General features: G+C 43.6%; 1 protein-coding gene across 6 annotated transcripts in view; it reads right to left on the bottom strand.

Annotated features, from left to right (window-relative positions):
• poe (E3 ubiquitin-protein ligase-like protein poe) overlaps positions 1-23385 on the bottom strand; it is a 549262-nt gene that overhangs the window by 229631 nt on the left and 296246 nt on the right. For all 6 annotated transcript variants that reach the window (XM_065455076.2, XM_065455078.2, XM_065455079.2 and 3 more), the window contains 3 exons: positions 22449-22868; positions 17720-17857; positions 4433-4702 (listed from right to left, as the gene is read on the bottom strand). In XM_065455076.2, coding sequence (XP_065311148.1) covers positions 4433-4702; positions 17720-17857; positions 22449-22868 — 828 coding nt within the window. The remainder of the gene's footprint in view (positions 1-4432; positions 4703-17719; positions 17858-22448; positions 22869-23385) is intronic.

Genomic DNA, 23385 nt, shown 5'->3' with positions numbered 1-23385 from the left:
CGTTCGCATGCCCTCTCATGTAAGGTTGCGCCTCTAGCGGCAGGCGCTGGCTCTATATGAAACTGAGGCAGCAGTTTCTTGACCAGAAGAAAAATGAAAGGACTCTGGCATTAGTGTAACATTGCAAGCATTTTTTGTAGATTTCATTAAAGTTTGTGTTTTACAAATTACATTACATAATATGCACCCTGACAGATGTGACTCCAATTTATATGTTTGGAAAGTACATTTCTTGAGCTTGCGTTTCATACAGAGCATGACATATATTCAATAAAAATCATTAGTACAGCATTAAAAAAGAATTTTTTTCATCATAAGAACAGAGTTGACTGCTTCTCACTTATTCACACAAGTGTAAACTATGATGCAAGTGCCATTACAAGCTATCGACAACAGGACGATTGGCCGGATATGTACAGCTGTAAACTGTCTTGCCATGGATCTGGGTCATGGGGGAAGCATGGGAATTGTGCTCGATTTCAAGTCTCCTGGTGCCATTTTGGACTTGCTGTGCCATCTAGAACATAGTCTAAGGAGAAACCTTTTACTTTTTTTACATTTGGCAGCGATGTTTAACAAATATGTGGAGGTGTGCATCTTGTGACTGCGAAAATGGCAGGCACTCCAGTAGCTGGGCTCTCGCATTGACGGACTTGCAATTCTGTTGCACCCTAAAATGATTGTTCAAATGCTAGAAGCAGCAGTACATCCGAGGATGATGCCAAAATTCGAACAAAAGGGACCTCCAAAACCAGCCTGAATAGTAATTAGCTGCTCGGCAACAAGTTTTGTTTTCTTTCTTTTGACAGCTTATTATTTTCTTGTGCCAACTGAGATGTCATAGAGACGTTGGCAGTATTACATCTCTAATTTACAGTGTCTCTAAAGCGTATCAAGAAAATTTGCTGCACCCAGCCCAGCCGAGTGTGAAGGTATTGCCTAATATTTGTGGCACCTACCAGAAAAAAAAGTGTTTCCACTAGCCAGAAAATTTTTTTCGTAGCCCACATCCCTTACAAATTACAACAGTGCAAATTAAATGTGCTGATGAAAGTTCATGCTAAAGCACTAAACAAAAGAAAAGAAAACAAAAAGATATTTTGGAATATTATCTTCTTTTCTTCATTTTATGGTATCAGCACAACATTGTGAACATTTCTAGTACTTTTCAGTAAATTAAGCTTGTCTTTCACAAATGATATTGGATACTGCACCCACACATGCGTTTCTATAGTTTCTACCGTTCGAAAGTACATTTCTTAATTGGAGCACATTATTTGACATGGTAAGGAAGGAGTTAAGTATGAGTGCATAACGCAACACTTAGTATCATGCAAATCCAATAAATGTCTCTTTATGTCTACCTTTTGGTGTTAATGATGTGTGATTTATTATTTCGTATCATGGATATTTGAGTGCAACAGGAGTAACAGATGTTGGGCCCTGTGGATAACTTCTGTAAAGACAAACTTGGGGTACGATGAACAGATTTTGATGGTATCTACGAGATTTTCTTAATGGTAGTCTACTTTATATAAAGTAGCTCTATAAGAAAGTGGTACCATAAAAACAATGCAGTTGTTTTTTTCTTTCTTGTACAGAAGTATGAACAAATTTTAAATGCCTCAATTCATTTTAACATAGTTACAAATAGTGGCATAAAAAGCTAAACAATATATAGTATGCGATTACTTAATTGCTTAAAAAAAAGGTGGGCTTGCTCATTGTAAATTTAGGGTAAAGATATGGCAGAGGAGCTAGAGTGGCTGGACTGAGTATGCGAAAGAAAAATCGACTAAATCCAAGACTATATTTAGTACCATGGAACTGGCATCACATTACACAGATTAAAAAACAATAATAATAAAGCATGGCATTTTAGATAGGATACAAAATTCAAAGATAAGACAGTATTGATGGAATTTTGTTCACTGTTGCTTCAAAGGTATTGCCATCTATCATTATCATCATCATCATCAGCCTATTTTAACTCCACTGCAAGACGAAGGCCTCTCCCTGCGATTTACAATTACTCCTGTCTTGTGCCCACCGATTCCAACTTGCGCCTACTAATTTATTAATTTTATCGCCGCACCTAGACTTCTGCTGTGTTTGACTGCATTTCCCTTCTTTTTGCACCTATTCCGCAACCCTAATGGTCCACCGGTTATATAACCAACGCATTACATGACCTGCCCAGCTCCATTTCTTTCTCTTAATGCCAATTACAATATTGGCTATTGCCATTTGATCTCTGATCCACACCGTTCTCTTCCTGTCTCCCCCTTAACGTTGCGCCTATCATTCTTCGTTCGATCACTCTCTGTGCGGTCCTTAAGTTGTTTTTGAGCTTCTTTGTCAGTCTCTGAGTTTCAGCCCCATATGTTAGCACCAGTATATAGCACCGATTGTACACCTTTCTTTTTAGTGATAGTGGTAAGCTTCCAGTCAGGATCTGATAATGCCTGCCGTACGCACTCCAATGCAATTTTTTATCCTTGGGTAAATTTCCTTGTCATGATCAGGGTCCCCTGCGAGTAATTGACCTAGGTAAATGTATTCCTTCACAGACTCTAGAGGCTGACTGGTAATCCTAAACTCTTGTTCCCTTGCCAGGCTATTGATCATTATCTTTGTTTTCTGCATATTAATCTCCAACCTAACCCTTTCACTCTCTCTGTTAAAGTCCTCAATCTTTTGTTGTAACTCATCGCAAGTGTTGCTGAACAGCACAATGTCATCTGCAAAACCAAGGTTGCCGAGATATTTGCCATTAATCCTTACTCCTAAGCCATCCCAATTTAATAGCATGAATACTCCTTCCAAGCATGCAGTGATTAGCATTGGAGAGATTGTGCCTCCTTGTCTGACCCCTTTCTTTATAGGTATCTTCCTACTTTTATTGTGGAGAATTAAGGTAGCTGTGGAATCTTTGTAGATATTGTCCAAGATAGTTGTATAAGCCTCCTGTACTCCTTGATTACGTAATACCTCTATGACTGCTGGTATCGCTACTGAATCAAATGCCTTTTCATAATCTATGAAAGTGATATAAAGAGGCTGATTATACTCTGCAGATTTCTTGATTAACTGATTGATTACATGGATATGATCCATTATACAGTATCCCTTCCTGAAGCCAGCCTGCTCCTTTGGTTGACTGAAGTCAAATGTTGCCCTTGTTCGAATGGAAATTATCTTGGTGAATATTATATACAATACTGGAAGTAAGCTAATAGGACTATAATTTTTCAATTCTTTATTGTCTCCATTTTTTATGAATTCGTATAATGTTGGCATTCTTCCAGTTCTCTGGGACCCTTGAAGTGAATAGAGGGCCGCAAGCTTTTCAAGCCTGATGCCTCCTCATTCTATGATTAACTCAACTGTTATTCCATCTTCACCTGCCTCTTTTCCACATTGAAAATCTCAGCACCAAAGTGCAACATGAGAAACTAACACTACACGGAAACAGTTGTGTTTCTTTGATTTCATTTGAAGCCACAAAAAAGAAGCAAAATTTCCTAAAAGTGAATTTTTAAGAAATGACAGACAAAGAACAACTCATACAATGTTCTTTTGCATGCATTAATCTGACCAAATTTCTACAACAGCTATGTGTACTTCACCCCTGACTTCTACTTGACACAGTAAGTGTGTGCAATGAATGTATGTCTATAGCATCAAGACCGACATGTCAATAAGTGTGCTGCATGCACACATCGGCCTTTTGAAGTGATGGGCTCTCCACACCAAAGGTATCTGTGCATTTGTCACATTTAGGCTTAGTTTTTTTCTAACTAAGTGAAGAAGGCATGCATTTATGGCCTAAAAGACTACAAATTGCAAGGTTTCTATGCAAGACAGAGACACTGTGTATATACTGAATTATTGCTGGGCCTGCAGCATTTTACAGGATGGCGTTCCCCAAGTGGTGACATGGTGACTGGTGGCAAGATGCGTTGCACTGCTAGATACTGCTAATTAGTTTGTCACATGCTGCAGCAGCAGCACTCATAGTGCGCCACATAACAAATTTTCACATTACAAATGAAAAAGAAAAAGTATGACATGATTAAATTTAAAGTTGTTGCAATGATACAACTTTTGAGATATAAGGCGCGACCATATGTGGTTCTTGGAGGCTGTGCTGGCATTCTAAAATATTAGCAATCTTAAAACTGAATATTAATTATTTTGCCAGTCGGCTCTATCCAATTTGAAATCAAAATTTCTGTTCAATACGCCTATGGCACACCAGTTGCCACAGCACATACAGTGAAAGGAGGAAAATGGCATTCCAGGTTGTATCACACACTACTTTTCCTCCTTACCCAAATCCATTCTACTGAGAGTGCAAGTGCTGCATAACCAAAGTTCCACTATAGCTGGCCAGGTATCACAAGCAAGTGCACAATTTTAAGACATTCACCTGCTGTGCATTGTAGATCTGAAGCAGGTCATTCCCACCAAATTCCACATCCTGAATGGATGTGCAGTGTTCAAAGAAGTCCACAGGAAAGGACACTGGCACTGTGCTTGGGCCCACCCGGCCCCGTATTGACTTTTTTCTTCTGGATGGACGAGGTGCTGCACTACTGCCTCCAACTGTTCCCGAGGGTAGGCCAGAAGTTGCTGTCCCTGCCAGCCCCACAATGGTCGCAGGCTGGAATGCTGGGGTCAGCCAGTAACCTGTCTGTTCCTGTAAGGTGTCCCCCAGATTAATTTTGGTTCATGTTTTTTGGTAAGCTGAGAAGCAAGTTTACAAATGTGAACAGTATAAAATGGTCCAGTAATCAACTCTTTCTGAAATTTGTAGTAACAAATTTAATTGTAAATTTAATTGTTTTCATTAAAAGTGAACATGTAAAAAGTAGACCTATGACAAACATCACAGACATACCATGTAGGTGAAGTTATTGGGTTAGGCAGTTATGACACACTTTGCTACACATTATACACGAGCCTAATGCATCTTATCATCCATTTTATTTTTCTCTTGGTAAAAGTATTTCAGTTATATTGGTTTTATACCAGCTAGGTGTTCTTTTCAAGAGCGGGCCATAGAATAAATTTTTTTCCTTTCAAAACTTTCTTTCGTGCTTTGTTCATTTCACTACGAACCAAATCATGCCGCTATGCAATGAGCGCCAGATCAACAGAGTCGTATATGTAAAGCACAAGGGAAGTTCCCCTTTTCAACACCTCTTCTCTTTTTTTTTTTTACAGCTGCATATCCATTGCAAATAGACCAAATGCAAATAAAATATAATACACACAATGTTAAATAAAGAACAGTGGTGCATTCAACAGAAAAGTTATGCATAGCAACCTCTGCCTACTTAGAGGGCAAGCTACGTTATACAGAAGCTTCATCACAGACATAATGTTATATATTTCTTGTGCTTCTTGTGCTGATTTAAACTAATTTTTCTCTGCTGAATTGGCAGTAGTAAGTTTGAGTCTATTGATAAAATAATTACAGGGCTTAACGTCCCATAACTGCACAGTAGGTTATGGGGGACACCATAGTGGAAGGCTTCTTATTAATTTTGACCACAAGGGGTTTTTTACTCTGCAACCATAATCTCGTAACATATTTTGGTCAACTGTTCACTTCAATTCCTGAACATTGGAGTAAAGCCTGGGATACATGGAGCGAACTTTCATGGCGAACTTTGCCCGGCACAAATAGATACGGTGGGATGATGCCAATGGTTCGCTGGCATCACTTACATTCAGTGCAAAACAGGCGAATGCCGCCGCGCGCGCATCGCGTAATTGTCAGTGTTGCCAGTCTCTAGGAATGTGTTCTTGGTTAAGAAAAAAAAAAAAGTAACTAGGCTTTTTATTATATTATTTGTTGTTAATGACTAAACAACCTCGAAAAAAAGTTTCATACAGGTGCTTACAAGAAATTTCTGCACATTGCATTGATCTGTAAGCATTTTAGTGGGCTGGCTTTGTGCCGTCTGATCACGTTGAGCGGTGGCACCACAAAGCACAGGCATTGCAGAAGGTTTTGTGGTTCTGCAACAGTGACATTAATTTACGTAAAAACACATTGTGGTCATTCATGTTGACTTCAGTTTCATTTGCTGTTTTAAAGCCTCCTCCAAGAACAAGCATTTACTACTGCAGCCGGAAAGGATAGAATAATTAAATTAGACGTGAAATGGGCTTGTCAGCAGCTCTCTTTCCCGATGCCCTAGGCAGTCCATGTGCCGCCTGGGCCCATACAGATGCAAACAGCCAGAAACAGCCAGAAGACCAGGCATGGACGGCTTCTAGCTATAATCTGTCATTGCTCTTTTCCCTCAAGGCACTCGAGCAGAAGGGACTTATTGTTGTAGATGAGCAGGGGTGACTTCTGACCGAAGAAGCAGAAAACCAAACTTTATGACCACTTGTGCCAACAGTGAGAAAAAAAAAAAAAAAAGAAGCTTTGGGCGCTGCGAATGAGAAACCGTTTCGTCCCCTATACCCGAACCCATATGGGCACCACCACACATACAAAAAAAGGCAATAATAAGAAAAGCAGTATAATGCACACACTATTTTGTGTAATGGAACCTTCGATCGTGTTAGTAAGGAAATTGCACCGCACTTATAATTATTATCTGTTTTGTGAGCACTTCACTTAAGCTTGCAGACAAAAACAAATTTACACAAATTTGTCCTATTATTTTCATGGTCTCAAACATTCAATATTCGGTTGAAATTATCAAAGGTGTCCCTCTCACGTGCAGAGAGCCGGAAAGTCTACAGCCAAACTAGCCAAAATGCCCACATTCCATCACTTCAGAGTGATCGCGCGACGGATGCTCTGACGGAAAAGGAAAAAATACGTAAATATCTACCAGCTGCTAGAAGTTGGAGGGAGATAAATCGTCGTGACGTTTGGCGAGTGTGTGAGGCGCTCCTGCCACTTCCGACAGCAATTTTGGCTGGGCGGAGTTCTTTTTAGCCGACGGGAGCCAAATTTTTGGATGCCGAGAAGCGAGCGTTCACTGCCGGGCAAATTTTGTCGCTTGGACGCCGGTTTTCCGCTCCATGTATCCCGGGCTTAAAAGGTGCTGGTTTTGCCATCTAGGATTCTCCTGCTAGACCACTTGGAATTTTATTGAGCCCACCACCACATAGGGTGTAACAATGGTGCATGGGCACCTTACTGAATGACCACCACACATACGATGCATTCTACAGACCAATTTATGAGCACATGTGCAGTGTGAAAGTCACCCACACACAGCAGTGCAACTGGTACAAGGTGGGAGCACATGAAGTATGTGTACAATACTTCTGCAGTTACAGTTGGCCTCCTATTGGTCAACAAGGGCATCTAGATTAAGTCAAAATGCCTCAGGTATGGAAAAAAAAAAACATGCAATGCCTGCAAAAAATCTCAAGGCTAAATATTGCCTAGAGAGAAAACATGTTGCAAGAACCACCCCCTGTGATGGGGGAAGTGTGCAAGTGCAGTGAACACTGTGTGAAAACCATGTGAAGATGAGAAGTGGTGGCATGCGCGCACGAGATTTCTTCTAACATAAAGATGATGTGTGATTGTAGCAGAAGGCTGAGAAAACTTGACTAATGAGCAAGGTGAAAAGAAGAAGAAAAACAAAGAACATTCAGAGAAAAGGACAGACGCCATGTGGATGGGGAAGATTGTGTCTGAGGTGCTGGAGTAGCAACTATTCAAGCTTTGAGTCTGTGGTCGCAACAACTTCCCTTGTGGACACAGGTGCCTTCTCAAGCGACTTCTTAACCCTTTGACGGTCAATGACGTAAATATACGGCACTGTCTGCATGTTTAAAAAGCTCGCCAATTTCCTAACTTTTTCTTTTCTGTCATGTCCTGCCACTATGTGGGGATACAGACAATTTTTTTCGCGCACCTCCCTCTCTTGGTTTTCGTTGCATGGTTTGTTTTAGCGCTAGTTTGCTCCCACGCGTCTATATACTACTGCTCGAACATTGGCACGCGCGCGAGCGGCCGGCCGTTTGAATGCTGTTTCGCGGGCGGTTTTGGCTTTTTGTGCTTGCAAAACTGATGGCTATCTCGTTACTAATCGCTCATAGGGCGAACGCTTGTTTCGTGCTCGTTTAGTGCTCACAGGGGTGTGCATAGAAAGGATGCCGCCGTGCATGCGTTTGTTTCTTTTTTTTTTTTAAAGACTCGTGAAAACTAATTGCCCTAGCTGGTTGGCGATAAGATGAAGATTAGAGGAAGCTTGTCACACTGCAGTTTTTTTTGATGGGCACAGAACCAAACAGTTTTCTTGAGTGCGTGCACCTACGCAGTTCGATTACGCTATGGACGTACGCATTAGTGTAAGAGCAGGAAAATTTGAGGCTTGCGAAACATTATCGTGTGCGGATTTTCAAAGCCTTGAGCTATGTGCATAAAAATGCATCAAATTTTTAATTCCGATAAGTTTATTTCCTTTTTTGTTGTTGTTATTCATGAATGAAGAGTGCATATATACCAACACAAAAGATTTTTTTTCTCACTTTACGGTCACCCTAGAAAAAATTGCGGCAATTTTTTTTTCAAAATAAGTCCCTAAGAAGAATTGGAATCTGCAATGAAAAAAAAAAAAAAAATCGACCCTGGGCGGTCGCATAGGGCGAATAAAATTGACTTTCAAAGGGTTAAGAGGAAGCTTTAGCTCGGGCCCAACTCCAATGCAGCCTATTCAAATACATGTAAAATGCAAAAACGTTTTTCTGAGATAACCCCTGGACCAATTTTAGTGCAAATTGTTGCATTTGAGAGAGAAAATTAAATTCTAGTGACTGTGGGAAGCAGAATTTCGATTCAGGGCCTGAATTTTGTTAAAACCTTTTCAATAATTCGCTAGTTTGAAAATAATAGAAGCACGAAGTTTACAAATTTAATAGCTCGGCATCAAGAACAGATATCGTGGTTCTGTAGATGGAACCTATTAGAGCATTAAAAGCAGACAAATTGAATATGTCATTTTATATGTTACATGAATTTGTTACGTTGTGTATAAGGGTTCTGCAAAAGCTGTATTTTCATATTACTATATTTTTTTAGATTCATGTGCGACATATCAATTTTGTCTGCTTTAGATGTACTATAATATGCAATTCACTGAATTGTGATATCATTTTTCATTGCCGAGTTAGAGTTATAAACTTGATAGATTTCTTTTCTGAAAATGTTTGATTTTTGCCAATGTTTGCCAATCAGAAGACTTGGAGAGTGAGCCCTCGCTGGCAAATTCATTGTTTATCTTTTGTTACAAATGGCCTGTCAACATTGTACAGAATCTCAGCATCCTACTTCTTCAGTGAGTCTCACTGGCTCTCAACTATCGAAGCTGGTACTAGCAGTTATCAAGAATGTTGAAGAGTCAGGCTTCAAAGTAGACAGACTCATAGCTGACAACCGCAAAATCAACAAGAATGCCATGAAGGAGTTGTGGGGTGGCTTTACGACGTACAGAATGGGGTACCCAGTTGATGTCCGCAAGATTCTTTTCCTCAGCTTTGACTGTTGCCAGAGCGAGCCTTAGCGCCCGCGGAGCATTGGCAACCTTTTTTTGGAAGCCTTTGGAAGCCTTTTTTTTTTTTAATGACATTCGTCTGTACGAGAGCCCCGTGGTCTGCATCCTGGGAGAGCGAGCCTTAGTGCCCGCGGAGCATTGGCAAGCCTGAAGTGAGTGAGTACGGAAGCCTCGTGGGTGATCCGAATTTCTTATGTAAATAGCTTCTTCTATCTCTTTGACTCGGATGAAGTCGCGGCTCTGGGAGCCGGGTGGCCGCGAGCCACGGGTGCCACTACGGGCTGACTGGTATTGCGGCTGGGCACCGGGCACTCTGACACCGTCTGGGACAATGGGCGCCGTCAACTCGGATGCTGTGTGCACCGAGCGGAGTAGGACCACCTCACAGTGCTGACGTCTCCTCGCGGCTGCCTGTTTTGTGCTCATTTTGGGTGTTGTTTTTGGATGCCGGTTGTTGTCAGGGTAGCGACGCTTTAGGCCTAAAGCTTTACGAAGCTGCCTGTCGCACGTGGAGGGACACAACCTGGTGGACCGTGGCGTTGAGGTGTTGCAATTTGCTTCCCTCATTCTATTTAGCCTCGCACGAACTGAAATTACTCGTTCGACTCAAGGAAGCGAGCTTCGTTCACATGAACTTAGCAACTGAGTAGCTGCCCAATATACATCGCCTGCACTGCTGCCCCGGACTACGATCGAGCCACCCCGAGCGATGGTGATGCTGTGGCCAGTTTGGCGCAGGGACTTTACGCAGGGACGTGAATTACCAGCCATGCCTGCGGCTATGTCGGTCTGCTGTTGGGACTGTAGGTGCAAAAGACCGAAATTTCGAACGCAGATAATGAAGCAAGCTTCAAGACAGGCGAAGCAGTCAGCATGGCACGAAGTTTCGCTTACTCAGCGCGACGAACTGCAGCTATGCAGCACACCCGTCGCTCCACTTCGTGAGGCCTTGAAGGGAGACGGTAGAATCTGATGTTGGGATTCAGGCCTTCTGAATGTTGAATGTTCAGATGTTGGATTCAGACGCAGAAGTAATGACGGTGACGCCTTTTCTAGGCTGGGCTAGGTCTCTCCGAATGGGCGTCACCGATTCCTCCTGCTCCCAGCATTACGTCCCACGGCACACGGAGAGTCCGTTTTCGTTCAACTATAGGCTGTGGCGAGCTCGCAGCGTGGTCTGTGAGAAGTGACGAGCCTTTTCGCACTCGCAACAGGGCAGAAAAAAATGCGAATCGACGCAAAACTCGGCCTAAAAGCGTGCTTCGCCCCAGCCAGGGCTCAATATGACCCAAGCTGGTACGACCCAGATGTTGTTTCCCGCGCCGCCACCAGGCGCCGCTACTATACCTCAAACTCCAGCGCAAGACGCCTATGGTGGCTAGAAGGGAGAGGTGACGCCAACGGCGGATGAAAGCCGCTTCTCCATTTCAAGCCGGGCGTAGGTGGCGCTTTTGGCCGTAATGCGATAAACAAAGGGCAGATGTACACGGAAAAGCACGAACAGTCTCTAATAGCAAAAGGGCGAAGAGATGCCGGGATAATGAAACATAAGGCATTGTGGGGTTACAACAGGTATGAGGTATACTGATCGAGAGGCATTTGGAAGGGAGTAATGGTGCCGGGGCTTACTTTCGGGAATGCGGTCCTGTGTTTAAGGGCAGAGGTTCAGTCGAGACTAGAAGTAAATCAGAGAGCTGTGGGAAGGTTAGCACTAGGTGCCCACGGGAAAACCACAAACGAAGCAGTACAGGGAGATATGGGCTGGGCATCATTCGAAGCACGGGAAGCTCAGAGTAAAATCCTATACGAAAAACGTCTGAGGAAATTGGATGATAACAGGTGGGAAGCTAAGGTGTTTAAATACCTATACAGAAAGAGCGTTGACTCACAATGGCGGAAAAGAACTAGGAAGCGAACCAGCAAGTATGCTAGACACGAGGACGAAAAAGGACAGAGCATTAAACGACAGGTTAAAAATGCGGAAGGTAAAAATTGGATAAATTCAATGGAAAAGAAGCATAGTGTAGAACTATATCGATACTGGAAACAGCAGATCAGGAAGGAAGCGTTTTATGATAACTCAAGAGGCAGTGCCCTACTCTTTGAAGCTAGATCAGGATGTCTTAGAACACGGAGCTATAAAAAGAAATTTAACGAAGAAGAAGACACATGTACTGTGTGTGGTAAATATGTAGAAACAATGGAACACCTCATACTAAAATGTGATGGTATCAATCCCAATGTCGATGCGGCCACAGTCACCCTTCCTGAGGCCCTAGGGTTCAGAGATAATGATAGTCATGTAAATAAATGTGCGGTGGAAATTAGCAAAAGGCGATTGGAGGATTGGTGGCTCAAAAGCAGAGAGGTGACATAAGGTTAAAAGGGTAGGAAGACGTATTTAATCAAAATCGAGAAATTCAATAACACACAACACAAATAAAAATAAAAGGCAAAATAAAAATCTGAGCATGGTGGCAACTGCCATCGCCCCGTTTCAAAGGGGACGCTCCTACCTTCCATCCATCCATCCGATGCATGGTACGCGCCGCTGGCTTTGAGCATACGCAAGGACGCAGGCCTGCCGTGCGCACAACGCGTCGGCCTTTCAGTGATGTTGTTGCAAGCAATGGTTTAGCTCGTTAAACACTAGTCGAACATGACTACGACTGACAGAATGCAATTTTTAAGCCGTGGTGGTGCAGTGGTTAGGGCGCCCGATTGTTGTGCCCAAGGATGAGGGACGACATCCCGGCCGCGGCGGCCGTTTTCGATGAAGGCGAAAGACAAGGAGCCCGTTTGCTGTGCGATGTTAGTGTACGTCAAAGAACCCCAGGTGGTCGAAATTTCCAGAGTCCTTGATGACTCCACTACGACATCTCTCATAGCCGGAGTCACTTTGGCACGTGAAACCCCACAAACAAAACCATTAAAATCGAGTGGTTGCCTCTGCAATACGTATCTGCTGCTTAACACATCGGCGTATCTAAAGCGTTATTTGGAAATCGTTTCAGTTTCAGGCATGGGGCTCTTGCATTGCCCAGGGGGCGCTGCGAAAAAAGGTGCTAAAAAGCGCCCTCTGCGCTAAAATGGGTCGTACCAAGCTCGGTCGTCTGCTTCGGAAAGCACGTTTACAATATGGACCCGCCACTTTCGGTTGTGTTGTTTCACGGCCTGCAGCGAATATCGGGCGCCGAAGATTTTTTCAGGGGTGGTACGCTGCGTAAAGGCAAGAAAATATGCAGTGCCGAATACGTGTACGCCGTTCAAGAATTAGGCGGCGAAGTTTTAGCACCGTGTCAATCGCAAGTGAAGTGAGTCGCGTACGAAGTGGAACTTCAAGTAAGGTTTGCACGCTAGCTGCTAGATTCAGGCGCACAAACGCGAGGAAATGCGTGCTATAAATGAATCCACAGCAGCGATAAGCAGACATCATGTGTACGGAACTGCTCGAGCACACGACGGTACGCGCCGCGACGTACGAACTGCTCGAGCGCACGATCGTACGCGCCGCGACGGCAGCGGTCTTTCGACATGCCGCGAAACTGCAGGCCTCCTGCAATCTTTGTTGACGGCATGCCGCTAAACAAGTAGTTATGCCTGCACTGTAGTAGCGGCCATCTGTCCCTTTTAGTAACTGGTAATAACTGATGCAACGCATACGAGCTCGCACGTACGTGCGAATCGCGCTGCAGCGCGAGCTCGTGCGCTGCTCGCTTGATGTAGGTTTCAATGACAGCGCTCAAACATCGATGTGCTGCAATCAATACTGCCTTGTTGCGCTGCCTCAACGTGCTAGCTTGAGATGAAGGATGAGTGCATTTAACTCTCTTAACCTGTGCTCCTCGTGATGGAGTAGTGAATTGTCATCGAATGAGCCCGACCATTTGTGCTCATTTGCACACACCTGGTCACTTCACCACTTCGCATCGGTCGAATTGTTAATTGTCTCTGTGGCCGGGTCTCGAATTGTGAATTACCAGCCATGCCTGCTGCTATGTCGGTCTGCCGTCGGGACTGTAGGTGCGAAACACTGAACTTTACAACGCAGATAATCAAGCAAGCTTCAAGACAGGCGAAGCAGTCAGCATGGCGCGAAGTTTCGCTTACTCAGCGCGACGAACTGCAGCTATGCAGCGCGCCCGACGCTCCACTTCGTGAGGCCTTGAAGGAAAACGGTAGAATCTGATGTTCGAATTCAGGCCTTCTTGTTCATGGCAGCCCCCGACGCAGAAGTAATGACGGTGACGCCTTTTCGAGGCTGGGCTAGGTCTCTCCGAATGGGCGTCACCGATTCCTCCTGCTCCCAGCATTACGTCCCACGGCACACGGAGAGTCCGTTTTAGTTAAACTATAGGCTGCGGCGAGCTCGCAGCGTGGTCGGCGTGGTCTGTGAGAAGTGACGAGCCTTTTCGCACTCGCAACAGGGCAGAAAAAAGTGCGAATCGACGCAAAACTCGGCCTAGAAACGTGCTTCGCCACAGCCAGGGTTCAATACGACCCAAGCTTCAAACTCCAGCGCAAGACGCCCATTGAAGGGTCCGAATCAGTCCCGTGTGGTCAAGATAGTGCATGACGACAGTAGGAGACACAGATCAAAAAAGAATTACGATGGAAATATGTTTCGGGTCCGTGTGATTGCATTTTTTAAAATAACGTTGTTTACTACCTCAGGGCATAAAGGAATAGTAAAAAAGGAAATTAAAAGGGGTACTAAATGAGAGAAAAAAAGGTTGGCTGTTCTTTGGCCGGTGTCTTCCACTCCTTAAGTTTCAGTAATATGAAGCGTCAGCTTACTCCTAAAAAATGTGAATGGAGTTCAGAACAGGTAATACAAAGCATAGCAAACATTTATTGCACATCGTAGTAATAGCAAAGCACTGCACGCCATACATTCAGGGTAATTCAAAATACAAGATATCACATTTACACATGCTTCTGTGTAATTTGAAAGAAAAACATTAAACATTGAACACCCACTAAGAAATGGGGAGGCAAGGATATCACTTTTCACTAAATAAAAAATTAAGACGTTCGACCTTGAAGAAATATGCAACTTAGAGCACCCTCCCTGCTGCCTCGACGACACAGCCGGACGTGCAGCCAGGGGCGAAGCAGTGACGCTGCCTCGCGTTTTTTGCGTTGGAATGCATCTGTTCGGCGAAGTCCGGCACTCACATTAACATGTCAGCAGCGACACACATATTGCCATAAACGAGAGAACACTTTGGCAGCCACGAAGAAACAGGAACGTGCTCGCCCCAGCCAGACACGGCCAGACAGCTGCACACGCGCGCAACCGCGTGACTGCATCGCCAAGCTGACCGCAGCGCCACCGCGGCCTTTGCGGCAGCGCATGAACGAGAGGATTGCGCTTTCTCGGCGGATATGCCGGCGCTGGTGCCACCTCCCCATTCTAGCCACCATACCGCCGCTATCGCGTCATTTCTGAAGGATGCGTCCGTGCCGCCGAACCTAGGCACCACTACAACTTGCCAGAACATGTGGCAAAAGCAATGCTGCCTGTATATACGCGGCTATCTGAAAAAACCCTGCTCCAGGGATACCAGCGAGGCAAGACACAGAATTCGAATGCGGGCCTTCACTCAGTGATTTGGAGTGTCTCAGAGGAACAGCACGCATCTCTCTTTGCCGTGCAAGCTGCTGTTGGGGAAGCTGTCCTACGCTTCAACACTGGGAACCTGATTGCGTATACTGCAGTTCTACAGCAGCTGCACATGAATATTCCTGGCACTGCATCTCAGCGAGCAAAGGAGAAAGACGGCCATCGAAGTGCCAACTCCAGCAAGAAGCGAGAAGCCTCTTTGAGCGCAAGGAAGCTGGCCAAAAAGCGGCATAAAGATAGTATGCATCAAGATTATGCCACTGGTGAATTTCCTTGAGATTTTATTGTTATGTTCTCAATAAAGATGTTGCAGAATGTTTTTCCTTGATTTCTCAAAACAACAATTCTGACAGACTACCAATTTTGGAGGTAAAATAGCTTCTGTCCTATTTCAGCTATCAGCATAATTTTTTTTTTTTTGCCAGAAAGAGAAATGTATGCAGTAAGCAATATGCACCTTTTCAAAGTAGTACTCTTCTCAAAAAGTTTTTGAAATGGGTCACATGCTTGACATGTCAAGATGGCGTTATTTTTCCCCCGACTTTGATGAGCTCCAACTCTTGCTCAGATTAGCCTAGAGCATTCTAGATATACTCAAATACTTTATACTTTACAAATACTTTATACTCAAATTACTGTGTTAGGGTTTGCTGTTTAGATGCTAATTTTCCTTCAAACAAAGGACCCAGCTTATACAATGCTTTTAGAGTATAACAGAAACTACTTATGCTATGGTGAAATTAATTATATCTTTAGAATCTGCATATTAAAATACACAACATGTGAAAATTTCGTTCTATTCTGTCCACAAATAAAGTATTTCAAGTGTAGCCTCCCCCCTTAGGTAGGTGTCACCACCCCTATTTCGTTCTTGCGCTTTTTCTGGCTTATCAAACATCTTATCGTAAGAGTGGTGTTTTTGGTGTTGTAGAACTGCAATTTACTGATGCAGAAAAAATCATTTTTCACTTTTGTGTCCCTTTAACCATTGTCAGAAAAATATTTAAAGTATAAGTCGAAGAGTGCAGGCAATGCGGGCGTTAAGAGAACTGCGGTTCTAATTAATGTCCAGCCATATACCCCATTGGCAACAAGAAATTATCAACGAAATTGTATAGAATTATGACAACGAAGAAGTACAAAACTTTGACGGAAAGAAGGCACCGCTATAGTGGTATGAAACCAGGGGCCTCCTCCCTAGCAACAAAATGCGAGGGAGAGTGGCAATGGCTAGCACAGGTTACCTTTTGTATTTCACACAACAGTGTAAGAGACAGTCCTAACTACATAAAAATTTCACAAAAGGGAATCGAAGGAAGAGAAGTGATATATATAGTAGGCTTGTGTGAATAGTGCTTTTTTGTTTTGAAGCGAATAGTAATTCTTCTCGAATAATTTCAAAGCGAATACTTCGAATAGTAGCAAATAAAGAAAAAAAAAAAAACGGCAGAGGGCTAAGGTCTGGGATTTATTCAAGGAAAGTAAACAACTTGATTACGAAAATCTACAAATTTTTATGACGGTTCGTGATGGCATTCTACTTTTCAAACTTCACACTTTTTTGGCTGAAACGAAATAAAAGATACAACTCCGTAGCTCTCGGCACGCGTGTAGCCAATGCCACAGCTGCAATGGAAAGATTGTTTCAAAATGCCAGCATGCCGCATTACTTTCCGCTTCCAGGTAACTAGACCGCTTTGCTATTGTATGCAGAATCCACTCGTGTACCATTGAGAGTAAAATCAAAGGCTCTTGGAAAAAAAAAATGGTGGTGGGTGCGGTCGTAGTTTTGAAACGGCAGGCGACCAGAACCAGCTGGGTGCAGTTTCAAAGGAGGTACAACATGATATTTCTTTCTTTAGATGGCGTTTCCGACGCAAACTTGCAGTTAGATGTGGAAGTGTGCCAGGAACAAAAAAATGAAGGTACTGAAAATCCAATGTTTTGGACCAAAGTGGTGTCCAATCATAACTGCCAACACCAACTAGTGTCATGAATTTTTTCGTGTTTTGAAGGCCAAGTCCACATATAACGAGCTACTAATACAACAATCCCTTTCTGCGAAAATTTCGAGTTCGTTATAAATGGGTTCGACTGTAGCAGCTTTTGCATGCGATGTGTCAATCCTGAGCCATGGGAACTAACCAATGCAGGTTACAGTGTAGACAGTTAACAAGAGAGCTGCATCGTGTGCGAGTGCAAGTGGCCCAGGATTGAGCCATAAGGTACAAAAACCACTATTCATGTCCTTTCTAAAGTGTGTTTCACATGCTGTGATTGTATTGGCAATGCCATGATCTGGCAAGTCATAATGTTGCAGACCACACTGTCAACGCTTGTTTGCTTGGCTCCCATGCTCTTCGCTGAAAAACTGCATTGCATACACAGTGTGTCCCAATGTTGAACTAACGTATGTGCTCCCAAATAGTGTAAAATAGTGTCAGTATCTTATGCCATAGGTCTCTATACACCTTTGACAGCACCATAACATATGCAAGATTTCACCGTATTTTCGATTTAACGAGTGCTGAATAAATGACGTTTTACTGTATACCTGAGAGGCCATATAGATGCGCAAGCTGCCGTCTTCACAAAGCAGGATCAAGGTAGTGCGCATCTCACCACTGGATGTTGGGTGCCGAATAGCAACCAGGTCTGTGATCTTGGATTTTGCAGTCAAGATCTTGATCTCCTGTAAAACAGAGAAATGAGGTACTTAGGTAATACAGGACTCAGCCCGTCAAGCTCAAGATGGTTCTTGATAATTGGCGCAGGTGCAAACATGTTCACTAGACCAGCTGTGTGTACAGAGGTTCATGGGACCATAGTGATTCAACCAAAGGGATGAAGAACTTGGGTAGTATAACCAACTGACTCGAATGAAGGCTCTGGCAATCAGAACATGGCTTCCTTGATCCACTCCAGAGGGTCAATTATAAGTTCTGTGCCAAGTATAAGGAATATACTAGATATAAGATGACAAGAACTGTCTTAAAAATATAACTCTAGATGATCTTCTCTTCTAATAAAGCCGTATCAGTGACAATTGCATAATGCCAACTAAAAGTGTATAGCTCTCATAATGAAAGGTAAACATTAGGCAGATATCTGCCTGGTTGTGGACAACTGAATTAAAGAGCAGGAAAACTCAAATTAAAATTTATTTTAAAGACCTGACGTTTCAGAGCCTGGCTCACTCCTTTTTCAGGTATTAGATGGCGTGAGGCGCAGCAGGGCTTATATGAGTTTTTGGTGCTTTGACAGGTGCGCAAAGCACTTTTCGTAGACTTGAGCGTAAATGGCGGAGAGTTCCTGATGAATTATCGATGTTATGCGGCATCTTCTGGATGTGCCAGGATTCCAAAAGGAGCCGCTACTGGTGGTTGTTTCCTTTCTCCAAGATCACAGCACCGTCAGGTCTAATCCAGTGATCAAAAAGCTTGTAGTGTTCTGCCACAGTACTACGTTCTTTGTTTAGGTGGCAAAGGTCATTCTTGTGTTGAATTCTTTCCGGGAAGTTTTTAGTCTTGCCAATATATGACGCAGGGCATTCGCTGAAAGTAATCTTGTACACAATGCCCTGTACCTTTTCACCAGGAATGCAGTCTTTTGGATAAAAAAGCAGGCTACCGACCATAGAGACAGGCTTGCGAGCGACGTCAACCCTTGCCCTTCGTGGTACACAGGCTAATGTCTCGTTGATGCCTTGAACGTATGGTACCGAGACATGGTGTCGTTGTGTGGGTGGTGCAGCAGCCCCTGTCTTCCTTTTATTCTTGTTCCATCGGCAGAGGACGCAACACTTTTGTGTAACCGTTCATCCCAAGGTTACGGATTACTGTGTTCTACTCTTCCTTCTGGAGGTTGTAGGATTCAGGGGTTGTAGTCTTGGAGTTTGGTTCCACAAACTCCCTGAGTTTTCCCTGAGAATTCCCTGTTTTCCAGGTTGGTAGACACCCCGAGTGTGCAAAGTGAGGTTGGCCCAGCATGCGTCCAGTGCCGAGTTGCGCAAAATCTCGCGAAATTGATCGTATCCCTGAATGCGACTAGATATTTTCAAGCTGGCAACGCATAAATGGGCCGACTACGCCGAGCGCACGCTGGCCTTGTCGGGTGCTGCCATGCTGGTAGCCTGTTCACATTTGGCCAGCTGTCCCGGCGTTTGATTTCGCAAACTTTGGGCAGCTTTGGGTTGTTTTGGGATCCCAACTCACATGACTTCGTATCAGGACCAGAACTAGCTGGCTGCCGTCTGGCTGCCAGAACTCCGAAAATCGAAGAGGCCCACTGGCATGTCTGTATGGCAGGACTCCTGTCAAATGCTGCGTTGACTTGCAGAAAGTGTAGCCCGTATCCGGAGGGATTTTTCAAGCTTGGTTATGAAGCACATATGGTGCTGGGATCGCACTGTGAAAGCGACAAATTTTATTGTCTCAAGGATGAGCCACCTCGTCGTATCTTTTTGATCCCCGAAGTCACTCTTTTCTAGGCTTTCTAGTTCAATAGAAACGAACTGAAGCAGATGCTCTAGTTCCATGGCATGCTAAATGTTGTCATTGGCAAAACTTGCAGCTTGGGTAGCGCAAGATCTGTGATACGGTATGACGACGTCATGTGGCAATGTCCAGAGCAGAACCGATGAGAAAGACGACTTGCTAACGCCAAGTGTCTCCAGTCCTCACATGCTAATGAGCATCTTGTCGTACAGAATTTCATAGTTTTGTCACTTCATTAGAAAAATGCACAGGAGTGAGCCTTCGAAGCCTTGAGAAATACTCTTGCTCCAATAACTTCTTTGTCGCTGAACCGTTTTTTCAGCATGTCCAACGCATCCACCTAACATGCTTCGGTGGTAAGCAGCCCCCGCTATAGCTGCTGCCACGTCTCCTTTCAAAAATAATCTCAGGTAGTTAAATTTGTTGGCAGCTGTAAGATTTCCGTTCCAGTTGATGATCTAGACAAATTGCTTCCAGAACTCATTCCACGGGCACAGATCACTGACGGAAGCATTAACGACCAACTTCGGCAACTTTGCTCCTGGCCTATCAGAATGTCCCATGGCCACCAGCATGTCGCGAACCCTGATAGGCGATGACGATAAATTGGCTTCAGAATGTTGGCAGCGTTTGCTCTGGAGCTCGGCTAAGATGCGGGTCGTATAGTCCTCATATTCAATCACAGTAGCGTAATCCGCCTCAAATGCCCTGTCATTTATGTGGCTTGCTAAATCATTAATATTCTTCAGTTCATCGTTATTGTTCTTGAGCCACTCATAAATCGAGTCAATCAATTTTTCTAGCAGCACACTTGCCTCTTGAACGATTTTGGTGTTCTAGGCCCTCCGCATAGTCCTCTTCACTTTGAGCTTATCCACAAGTAAGCTGATCCGTCTACCTCCGTGGTTCGCGGCAGTTGTTCCAGTCAGTAGCCACCAGTGAACTCCCTTGACCGTAGCTTACAGTCGAAGATTTTAGGCTCAGATAGGCGTTTATTAATGTCCACCTGAGCCCAGAACGTAAAGATGGCTCCTGGTCTCTCCTTGAACGTGCTCATGCGCTCCCTGGCCCGAAGCTCGCCCTCTTCTTTTTGGTAGGAAGAATGCAGGAAATTTAACACTATGTGCACAACTGTGCACCCGAAGGTAGTGCATTAGAATCAAAAGCACTGATTACAATTATAATAGCTAAAATATGCCGCAAGCATTTTGAAGCACTATTGATTGTCCATCTGTGCTGCAAGTTTGATTATAAGTGCAAAGTATTTGCAAGGTAGACAGCTAGATAATTCTTCTCGCAGTGTCAGTGTCCTCATATGATGTGCTTACTTCTTTCATTGTTTTCACAATGCCTTACATCAGGCATATATTTCAAGTGACTAGACAGGTGCTTTAAAATTTTGCTAGACATAAAAATAATTGAAATTCTCATATCTGACAGTCCTGTAATAATTCTTTCATGGTGTTCACATTATGTAAGCTTGAGACAATTTGCTAAAGAACTGAAAATTCCTAACATGTTCTGCAGCTGTACAGGTTCACGACGATTCTTAAGGTACAAGAAATGTGACAAAACCACATTTTCAGTGGACAGAATAAATGGGCGCATCAAGAAGATATACAAAGAATATACTGTACAAAGCCTTAAAAAAGAAAAAAATTCTGCCATGGCTGCCAAAAAAAAAAAAGCGAAAAAGAAATGGCCACATCTCTGTGTACTTTGGTGCAAATGATGTCCAAGTGCTTATTTATGGTGGTGCTGCCAGTACACGGCATAGACTTCAGTGGCAGCCTCTTGACCTCACCATAGTAGTGTAGTTTTTACGTATTACACACCGCCACACTCGTAAACACAGCATAATGCGTTAATCTTCCTGAACTCATGACTGAAATGTTAAACCTAAACTTTCTTGCATATGCTTTACATAGGTGTTGGAACGCTGCACATTATTTTATTCGATGAACATGTTTTTTACACAAAATTACAACAATGTTTACGGGGCATAAACATAGCATCGGCAGTTGTCTGCTATATATGACAGTGTCTGCACATAGCATCAAACAAAGCCAATGAGCATTGCCATTCTTTTGCACGAGCAACAGAACATCATACATTGCTACCACCCGTAGTTTCTGCAAGCATCTTCTTGCATGCAGAACATGGGGGGGAGCTAGAGAAGCAGTTACAAAATTAATTTAAAATGATTTAATTACAACACTTCTTCCAAATCGAACATCTCCATGACATGCGAGCACTATATATGCAGCTGCTTATACAGGACAGTTAAGGCTATCAAAAATCATACAACACTAGCCTGAATGTAAACATGAAGTAAACAGTGAAAATAATTTAAATCCTGAGCCTACAGTTCCTATACTGCACAACTGAGAGCTGAACACATTCACGTGGAAACATTCCTCGCTCTGAAGACAATGCTAGCTCCCAGTGAATTAGCTTATGTAGCATGTCATTTCGATCAATAAAGTAGCCCCAGTGAGCACATTTCTGTCCCTCGCAATCTAAAAATAAATCACAACATATCATGCGTCCATACAGAGTTGGCTCTTAGTTATCTCTAAAGCACACCAAGCTGTTAATAAAAGACCACATGATATTTAAGTTTTTTTATAGAGGTGTAGCATGTAGCATCGAAGTCATTGCAACACCTTAGGTATTACATATGAAATCGGCAAAATGCACGGAAGGTTTTCAAATGGGCACTCACATGCTTAAAAAATGAAGTGCAATGTTTGAAAAGCTTTGAGTAACATGCAATGGCATGCTCACCTGGACAAGGACAGTGCCAGGCTTGATCATAAGAACCAAGGGGTTATTGGAGAACTGCATGAGTGCTAGGATAAGGCCAGGGTGATTGGGCACCTCAGACCACTGGCACAGAGGCTGGGGTGTTGGCTTGCTTGAGGTACTGCTGCTCCCCCCAGTGGCATTGCTTGCTGAGGTGGTAGTTGTAGTGGTTGTACCTGTGGGTGCACCGCTTCCTGTGTTGGTGGTAGTGGTGCCCCCTGAGCCGCCATTGCTGCTTGCTGCTGGCTTGAGCTGTATCAGCACAGGGTCAGTTATTTCTGAAGTGATCTGTGGCATGCAGGCCATGAAACTTTTTCCATTGGCATAGCTCAGAAACAGCAGCTGCAGCACGTGTGAGTAGTAGATGGAAACACCCCCACCGGCCACTGTGCCTACAGAGTCCTGTGCAATAATAACGGAGAGAAAAAAAGAAACATGCAAGTGTAAGTACCTACATACAATACATAGACTAAAAAGAAGGTACATGACCAATGTGTGATCTCAGGGATTTGCCAATATGTCCATTTGTTGCACTTTCAGGCTGCCATTCAAATATGCTTCCTTGAAGGCATACAGAAAAAAAATTTTCCATCAAGATCTTTGGCACAAATGAAAGTTGGCATACTACAAAAGATGAACCTAACATTAGCTTTAGGCAGAACTAAGCAGTAAAAAAACAACAACAACTGACTAGTGCACATAGTGACAAACACCAAAGTGCCTACCCAGATTGCAAACTTCACATCGCTGTCAGCATGTATCAGTTGCTTGGACTGCCTAGCGGAAACTGGTGTCCACTATACGACTTGCTCCCGAGTTTTGTTTCTGCCTCTGAACATTCAGCATTCATTGCATTTTGGTATTATATGGGTGAAAGAGCTAGCACAATGCAAAAAGCCGTGGCAGTTATGCACTCATC

The sequence above is a fragment of the Dermacentor albipictus genome, chromosome 1, assembly GCF_038994185.2.
Source record: "Dermacentor albipictus isolate Rhodes 1998 colony chromosome 1, USDA_Dalb.pri_finalv2, whole genome shotgun sequence".
NCBI classification, from domain to species: Eukaryota; Metazoa; Arthropoda; class Arachnida; order Ixodida; family Ixodidae; genus Dermacentor; species Dermacentor albipictus.
This window is presented reverse-complemented; position numbering and strand designations above follow the sequence as displayed.